The sequence below is a fragment of the Agrilus planipennis genome, unplaced genomic scaffold, assembly GCF_000699045.2.
Source record: "Agrilus planipennis isolate EAB-ADULT unplaced genomic scaffold, Apla_2.0 scaffold29, whole genome shotgun sequence".
Classification (NCBI taxonomy): domain Eukaryota; kingdom Metazoa; phylum Arthropoda; class Insecta; order Coleoptera; family Buprestidae; genus Agrilus; species Agrilus planipennis.
Window position 1 is genome coordinate 1889487 of NW_020442462.1, and position 9186 is coordinate 1898672.

The following is a 9186-nucleotide window of genomic DNA, read 5'->3' on the forward strand; positions in this document are numbered from 1 at the left end:
TAAATAGTTGAAATATTCCTACATATATATCAATTATTACAAAATGTAATTAATAGATAGCAAACATTTATTTTGTTAACATGAATAAACATACATGCACAACTCTTCTCTGTGTATGTTATATTCACAATAATAATAAAATTACATATAACATAAATAGATACTGCTAGAAAATAATAATTTTAGCGCATTAAATCAAAAGTTCGATAAAAAAATGTTACAGAGACGTACATATACCTAACGATATTACCTATTACGTAAAATTTGCGAACTTTAATATATATATATATGTATGTCCGTTTAGGTATTTTACAAAGTATAAGTGAAACTCACTTATACATTTTTGATTTGAATTATTTATGCAACTGACAATGTAATTCAATTTTAAATACGCTCTTTCTTTTAGCAAAAGACATTACGTTTCTCTGTTATCGTTATCACGTCTATTAAAAGATTATGGCGAAAACAAAGAAACATTCATTATAAACACCCCGAAAATGTCTGTTAAAAAAGTTAAAAATATCTCTTTGCTTTTCAATAGCAATTTCGAATAAAATTTTATTTTCACTTACCTGGTAAACCGCAGATTTAGGGAGGTCTAAACAAACTGCGCAGCACAAAATTCCACCCAGCCTTTGTTCTAGCTTGTCACTTTTTACAGATGGACTCGAAATTTTCCGACGTTTTGAACACGGTTCGCCATTTTCCTTTTGTTTATCACTACTTTCAACATTTTCGTTTGGTGATTCGCTGCTCGAAGTTGCAGCTTCCGTTTCCGACATATTTGCAAATTTTTGAGGTTGATCTTAATCAAAATACTGAACAGCTGACGTACTAATACGAGTACCCTCACTCAACCTAAGAACAGCTGTGCAATGAACACAGATGAATGACGTTTATATTTGTCTTTTCTTCCCGTCATTTTCTCGTTCCTTCACTGCCGATAGGTGCAGCTTGCTCGATTTTAGCAAATGCGCAATCTCTTCGCCCAGGAACGTATTAACAAATTTTTGTAAATTAGTACACATTTAAATGTTACTATAACTACATTAATTCATATTTAACAAAAATATGCGGAAAATTTAACAAAACAACGTCATTCACAAGTAGCTGTATTGTATTATACATTATTTTCTGTTCCTCAATTTTGACGTTTCAAAATTATTTTTAGGAAGCTAAATTGTATTAATTTTTGACTGGATTCTATTTGTACAATACAAACATAAAAATTAAATGGAAAGAAATTTCCTTTTATTTCAGCTCTTTTGCAAATTATTAGAAAATCATTGTTTTATTTTTTTTTGATAACGTTTAATTATTTGTTTAAATTTTAAGTTAATCCGTTCCTGTTTTTTTCAATCCATTTTCAGCGATAACTTGTTAGTTCCCTCTATGTAATAGCAAATAAACTAAAGGAAAATATGCAACATAATTTTGCTGAACTTGCGCAGTGATGTTCTATATGTGGAAGTGGGAGTTTGGCAATGGCTGCCGAGTGTAATGGTCGTAGCACAATGGATCCAGCATCAGAAAATGAAAATGAGACAGTTGACCGTTTAAAGAAGTTATATCCTGCGGTAAACGAAGATAAAACACCTCTTCCAAGGGCTTGGAGCGTTAAAGAAAAGTACAATTACATAGGTTTGTCCCAGAACAATTTGCGTGTTCATTACAAAGGTAAGACCTTCAAAAATTTACTTTTAAGTAAATTATCTTTTACGCAGTTATTTTATTATCTTATTTATTCAACATGAGTACATATCGACTATTTTAACTAACGAAGAAGATGTCATCGACCTTAAACGAATTTACTCAACTTCCTACAAACAAAGAAATCAGCTGATATTGACATGAGCAAAAAAGTACACGATTTGCGTAGTGTTTTATATACATATATTGTCTATAAAATTTGTGTGATTTATAACGATAATTATAGCCCTATTTTATTTCGTAAATGTTTGTCAGATTTTCTTCCGTAAAAGTAATTTCAATGATAAATCGTTAGTTTTTTAAATTAACATGAAGTAAATTTAACAATAAAAGAAAATGTTGTATGAGTTTGGACTCTGTTTTTCGCATTTTTATAAATAATTATTGTAGTCATTATTTGATATGAAAATCAGCATGAGTATCTCTACTTTCAGGACATGGCAAAACACACAGAGATGCTGCAAGTGTTCAAGCTACCCACCCTATTCCAGCAGCATGTGGTTTGTATTATTTTGAGGTAAAAATAGTAAGCAAAGGTCGTGATGGATATATGGGCATTGGATTGTCTGCACAAGGTGTTAACATGAATCGGCTACCAGGTATGTACTCTACTTACAAACTTTTTCTAAACATGAAACTTGGGTAATAGTAGTAGATAATTAAAAATAAATATAGATAGGTTATACAATGCTCATGGTGCATCTAATTATTTGTCTGATATTACATGCACAATAAACACATTAATGTTTTGAAAACAAAATTGTATAGCTGATACATAACTAACATATTTTTAAATAAGTTACATTTCTAAGGTCTGTAAATATGGTAATGACTTATTGTTACATAGTTTGATTTCTAGCATTATTATTTTAAATATTTGTTTTTAACTGACAATCAGTAAATTTAAGTCCCTTAGATTGGTAAATAGTGATATATGTATTTATTTCTTCTAAACAACAATAATTTACATATTATAGATTTTAGATAATCAATAGTAACATATATTTGAACTGTAAACCATATATAATTTGGTTTATTTGTTTCTTTATTTTGTACTTGATTTGTACATAAATAATGTACAGGTGAAGAAAGAATTTAATTTAAGAAGCAAAAAAAATAAGATGTAGTCAGAAATTTTAATAATATGAGAAATAACTTATTTTACTGAAGAGAATATAAAAAAGAAGCACTATTAATAATTCAGCGTTAAAATAGATTATTTATGAAATGAATGGAGGTAACAGAATCCTGAAAAAAAAAGTGTTTTGGTTTTGTAAAGCTATTCGCTTAATTGTTGTAATGTAGAGCAAAACCAATGCTAGGACGTGTTGCTTTTACCTGCATTTCAGACATGCGAATAAATCAGGAAAGCTCAAGTTCTAGATGTGTCTAGAATGTCATGAAAGGTGTTACATGGAGCTGTATACTGTGTGTAGGTTGGGACAAACAGTCGTATGGCTATCACGGTGACGACGGCCACTCTTTCTGTTCCTCGGGCACTGGGCAACCCTACGGCCCCACATTTACCACCGGGGACGTTATTGGCTGTGGAGTTAATCTAATAGACAACACCTGCTTTTACACAAAGAACGGACACCATCTTGGAATTGCCTTCACCGACTTACCTGTACGTTATTCAATTTCAAAATCCACATTATATTGTTTAGAAGTTAACGTATGTATTTTCGACTAAGACTATTATCGTTTTTCAGTCGATTTCTAGTTTGTGAAATTTTTAGGACTTCATAGCTACATACAACTCTTAAAGTTTTGTCGTATTTGTCAGGTCACAGAACAGGTCCCCACAGGATACCTCACTCACGGTTGTAAAATAAATAGGTATCATCACAATACAAAAATTTTATTGTTATTCATTAAATGATTTTCTTAATAGGTGTAGTCAATCCAAACAAAAAAGTATTTTGTACTTTTTACTTTTTCTAAACCGTTGACAATTTTAGTATATATTGTAATAATTCGTACCTGGTTATCCTAAAAATATAGATTACATAACATCCTACAGAGAGGAAGGTCGATTCGCTATGTTTAGAAATTGTATGTATGAATAATGTTTAAAGGAATTAATTTGAGTATTCTTAACAATTAGATTTTTTTCATGTGACATTATTATTTGTTGACTACATGTTCGTAATAACAATTTGCAACAACATATGCAAACAAAACATAAGTACTAAATCCTAATATAGAAACATTGAAAAAACTTAACAAAATGATATGAAATAAGGTGGGGTAGGATCAAGTCTTCATTGTGTATTTCTATCAAATTTGCTATTTTATTTTCATAGTTTTTACGTCATATTATTTTTTTGTTTGTAGCCTAATTTATACCCAACGGTAGGACTTCAAACACCTGGTGAAGTGGTGGATGCGAATTTCGGTCAGGAACCTTTCGTATTCGACATAGAGGATATGATGAATGAACTTAGATCTCGAACACATCTTTCCATCCACAATTTTCCAGTCCCGGAAAGTCAAGGCGAATGGCAAGCGATTTTAAACAAGTAAGTATCTTAACTCTATAATGTAGTACTTTTTCATACTTTCAATTTTTTTTATATTGTTAATCCAGTTGTTGTTTTTTTACGCTTTCATATTTACTTGTTTCTGAGAGGTATTGTGTAAACATTTCTTTCAGAATGGTGTCTACTTACTTAGTCCATCACGGTTATTGCAACACGGCAGAAGCATTTGCTAGCGTAACTAATCAACCTTTTAACGAAGACATTAATTCAATTAAGAACCGGCAAAGTAAGTGACGAAACTAGTTATTGCCTTTTTTTTAATTCCATTCTTAAGTCTACTTTTTAATTAAATAATTGGTTGACAATTTTTTTTGCTTGTTTTCACTGAATTGCGCAGTGGCCAAACTCCGCCCCTTCATTGATTTCTTCTTAAACAACATTGACCGTCAATATTCACATTTTGTCCTAGGTCTCCATCCCCGATTGTATAGCGAGGCACCATGAGATTTTGAAACACTTTCACATGATTCTTTTTCCTTTATATTTCTTTTTATACCGTGAATATCATTACTAATCAGTTCTATTTCGTTCGATACTTCTCTATTGTCTTTCACTTCTCAGTCTTCCCTTTTTCTTTTGATAGTATCTAGTTCGTTACATCCTAATCCTGCGTCATCCAACCCTCATTTTTATAGTTTTTACTATTTATAGAGATATTAAAGTTGGTGTTGGCCGGTCGAATGGGAGAGGCCATCGAAAAGACCCGCAGATTATATCCAGGCTTGTTAGAACACAATCAGAATCTGCTGTTCATGCTCAAGTGCCGTCAGTTTGTTGAAATGGTAAACGGATCAGACGTGGAAGTACGCCACAGTCGTAATGCATACTCTCCTGCCTTCAGCAATTCGTCTTCCCGCCCATGCAGTCCTATCCAGACGTCGGTTATACAATCGACTAAGAATTATAGCAATAAACCAAAACCTACCGTAGGTGAGCAGAAAACATGTGTAGATGAGTTGTATAATTCCATTTTTAGTGAAAAACTGATTTTTTAATTTAATAATTGATATAAACATGATCTTGAATTCTTTTTTGCCCACTACACACTTCCTCAAATTAATGAGGAAAAATTTGTTGTTGTTGTCACACCCCCGCCGGGAATCGAACCCGGGCTCTTTGGCTTTACGCGCCAATGCTTTGACCACTAAGCTACGAGAGATGACAACAGCAACAACGACAAACCGTACTTATTAGGTCACAAATCCGTCGAACTAATATATACTATGTTTAAACATACATACAATTTTTTAGACATCTTTTAGAAAATTTTTCCTCATTAATTTGAGGAAGTGTGTAGTGGGCAAAAAAGAATTCAAGAAATGAATTTTCAGAATAATATTTCATATTAAACTAACTCACTTCTAAAAGATGTCTAAAAAATTGTATGTATGTTTAAACATGATCATTATATTGATCCGGAGATTAACTAGATGATTATTATAGAAGCAATGAACCAAAACAACATAGCCTTGAATGGAAACAGTGTAGCACCTGCTGTGATAAAAAATGGGGAGGAGAGTGACGTCGAAATGGATACGGAGGAGGTCCAGAATGGTTTTGAGGAGAGCGCCTGTAACGGTAAAACTAGTAAAAATGGCAGCACCAATGGCTACCAGAATGGCAGCAGTAATCATGTCAATTGCACTTATGAGTGCGTCGATGGAGATAGTGATGAGGATATGGGTAAGAAAATAAGTCGCCATGTATTGAAAACGTACTCGCATTAGTTTTTTTCTGGGTTGTGCTTGTCGTGGATAATAGAATTCAAGACAACTTGGAAAAAAAATTGTGTGTTTCATTCGCATTAACTACTAATGTTAGTGGGCAGGCAGTGCTTTTAGTGCAAAGCTGAAGGGAAAGACGGAAAGCCCTCTTCAACCTCCTTTTAGGAACTATGTTGATAGGAGGTGGTTGGGGAGAGACAGGTGACACAAATGAAATGAAGGCCGAGAAAAAATGAAATTTTACCTGTGAAATATTACTGTCCTAGCATTTAATCCACGGAAACAACAAAAAAACATTTTGTATTTCGTTTTATTGCTACATTGTAGTTTGTTTTTTCAAATGTTTGCCTTTAGTAGCATTATGTGCGTTATTAATGTTTTACTTTTTTTCTTTTAGAAATCGATAGTACCGTTAGGAAAACATGCAAACCAGCAGTAGAACGAATTTTAGAATTTGGAAAGGAATTATATTGCATGAGTCAACGGCTTAAGGGCGAAGATAATGTCAACGGTCAACAAAATGAAAAAATGCTCGAAGTAATTTCATTTATGCCCTAATATTTTCGTGGTCTTTTAATCTAACATTTAATTTTTGTAGGATGCATTTAGTTTACTAGCATATTCGAATCCCTGGTCCAGTCCAGTTGGCTGGCAGTTAGATCCTATTCAACGAGAATCAGTGTGTGCATTTTTAAATTCAGCTATTTTAGGTAAGACAACTTAAACTTTCATTTAAAGAAATAGCATAAAAATCAAGTATGAATTCTAAAACAATATTTTCTTCTCGTAGTCCCTTTCTAATAATTTTCTCTTTTTTTTACTTTGATATTAAATCTGATTTTGTTGTACGTATTATATATATTATGTATTTATTATCCATATCGCCCTTTTATTTCCTGCTATTTCCAATATTAAAAGCGACTCGATCTTGTTCTAATAAGAATAAGAATTTATTTTGTTATCATTTCAAGCTTTCTAGTAATAAGCCTCTTTATTTTTATGGTTCCCTAATTAGGTGAAAAATGGAAACTGTTTAACTCTATCTCATATAGCTGTTTTTATTGGAAACTTAGTTTCTTATATAAATTGATCTAATTTCGCAGTACAGGCATATATCAGTATATTCTTTCTACATTTATGTTTTAATTGAAGCTGAAGACTTATTAGGAGTGGAAGATTTTATTACTATCTTGACTAACAGATCATTATCATACAGCAACGTAATTTTAGTCCAAATGATTTCTTCAGAGAAAATAAAACGATTTAATGAAAATCACTTAGAAATTTAAAATATGGCATAACAGTAGATTAAGTTGACCGTTATTATTGTGGTTCCTTATTCTGTTCTTTTGTAGGTTCACAGAATAAACCACGAAAACCTCCTCTCGAAGTGGCGATGGCCCATTCGGAAGAGTTAATCCGATTGATGTCCAGTTCCGGGCTGGGATCATGTGCCTTCGCCTCTGTATCCGATCTCATGGAACATTGACTACCGTCGAAGCTCCCTAGAAATATTTCAAGTGCGCCCATGACTGTTCCACTACCCCTACAACTACAACCGCCGCCGTCGCTCCTACTGCTACCACCAAAACGACGAAAACGTCATCATCAATCGATATGCAACCAGTGCCACCACTTGTTGCTCTGTTGTCAGCGATGATGCGGGAGACGACACGCCCCTATCATGCGTTCGCGGTACGTGTGAAAGTTTTTTTTTTTAATAATAATATATAATTGTCAAAAGAACATTATAATAGAAGAAATTATACTTCATTAAAAATAATAATAATAATAACGATGATGATTATGATAATGATGTGTTCGTAGTTTGTTTGTCTTTGCGAAAAATAGGGTTTCTGTTGCTTTACGATGAAAGAAAAAATATTGAACAGCTCGAATGATTGTTATAATTCTCAAGCAATTTTTTTTTTCTTCATTTATTTGAATGCCATTTAACATATCATTTCATTTTAGTAACTAAAAATAAATATAATGCAGTTCTAGTTCATCAAATTAGGTTTGAACCGTAATTATTACTTTGTTTTTTCGTTGTAACGTAGGTACTGTTTAAAAAACGGAGGAGGTTTGCATTTTAACTGCAGATAATAATAGAAAATAAACTTTTATTAAACTAATTTCTAATTCCACATAGCTATCATAATTTTTTCTTGATATTTATTTATTTAATTTAACTTTACAGTATACAGACTCGATACAATAAATCAGTAAATAGAAAGTTAAATAACACATTGGTTTTTAATCATATCACATTAAATGATACTAAATAGGTTAAAAAGTAGTAATCTGATGCGTATTCAATCAGTCTTCGGGCTGAACATTTTATGATGAAGATGAAACAATGGATATTAACGTTGAAAAGTTGGTGTAACCGTTGTGTCTGACATTGCCCATAGCAATGTGATGAATTTTTGACTTCTTGTCTTTCTTGTCGAATGTTTTGTTGGTTCGATGGCTGACTGACTTTGACTCTCTTGGCCAAAAACCGTTGTGTTGATGGATTCTTTCATTTCAATTGTCTCACTTTTGGACTAAAATTTTCATAAGTGAATTTACGTCGGCCTTCAATCTTCAGGTCTGTTTTTGGCATTTTATTTAATTTATCATCAAATGCCCACCAAAGGGCATTGTTTTAATAGATTTAGTATCATTTGATGTATGATACGATTAAACCAATAAGTTATTCATCTTTGAAATACTATCTTTCACCCTCTGTATTTTTTTAAATTTATGTTTCAATGAAAACTTCACATATTTATCAGTACTGGCAAATTTTATTATCTCTGGTGATATCGTTTCGACCAAAAGATCATCATACAGTAACGTAACTCTAGTCCAAACGATCTAAAAATCAACGAAAGTGTATTTCTTTCACTATTATTATGAAGAATGTTGCACACACCATGCACAATCTAAATAATTGGTTACTTTCTAAAAGGCTGCTTTTGTATTGTATTTTATTTACTAAAATGAAATACTTAGAAACTGATGCAGCTTTATTATATTTTCTTTGTCAGTATCTTGTCTCCGTAGAAATAGAATTGATGCCATTTCATTTTCTGTGGGATATAAGTACAAGTTGCTAGTTTGCGAAGATATTCCTAACAGTTTTCTTTTAATTAATCTATACATATATTTGTTGTTTTATTGGTCGTGAAGTGTATTACATTGACAAGGAGCCTCTCGTATAA

The 9186-nt window shown here is 32.1% G+C and overlaps 2 protein-coding genes across 2 annotated transcripts in view; one reads left to right on the top strand and one right to left on the bottom strand.

Annotated features, from left to right (window-relative positions):
* Positions 1-913, bottom strand: part of LOC108744481 (cysteine and histidine-rich protein 1 homolog) — a 9327-nt gene extending 8414 nt beyond the window's left edge. The window contains exon 1 of the mRNA XM_018480269.1: positions 573-913. Coding sequence (XP_018335771.1) covers positions 573-782 — 210 coding nt within the window. The 5' untranslated portion in view covers positions 783-913. The remainder of the gene's footprint in view (positions 1-572) is intronic.
* Positions 914-1453: 540 nt separating this feature from the next.
* Positions 1454-9132, top strand: LOC108744463 (ran-binding protein 9). The gene is made up of 10 exons (XM_018480245.2): positions 1454-1677; positions 2145-2309; positions 3147-3337; positions 4048-4232; positions 4367-4479; positions 4905-5183; positions 5697-5936; positions 6375-6514; positions 6576-6687; positions 7333-9132. Exons 1-10 carry the CDS (start codon positions 1485-1487, stop codon positions 7464-7466), a joined length of 1752 nt encoding a protein of 583 aa, XP_018335747.1. The 5' UTR covers positions 1454-1484; the 3' UTR covers positions 7467-9132.
* The last annotated feature ends 54 nt before the right edge of the window (positions 9133-9186 follow it).

Bases quoted from the DNA above. Each gene is read 5' to 3' on its own strand.
- LOC108744463 (XM_018480245.2), top strand. From the start codon at position 1,485: ATGGCTGCCGAGTGTAATGGTCGTAGCACAATGGATCCAGCATCAGAA. The intron at 1,678-2,144 runs GTAAGACCTTCA...CTCTACTTTCAG, and splicing joins TTTGCGTGTTCATTACAAAG to GACATGGCAAAACACACAGA. The intron at 3,338-4,047 runs GTACGTTATTCA...TTTTGTTTGTAG, and splicing joins TTGCCTTCACCGACTTACCT to CCTAATTTATACCCAACGGT.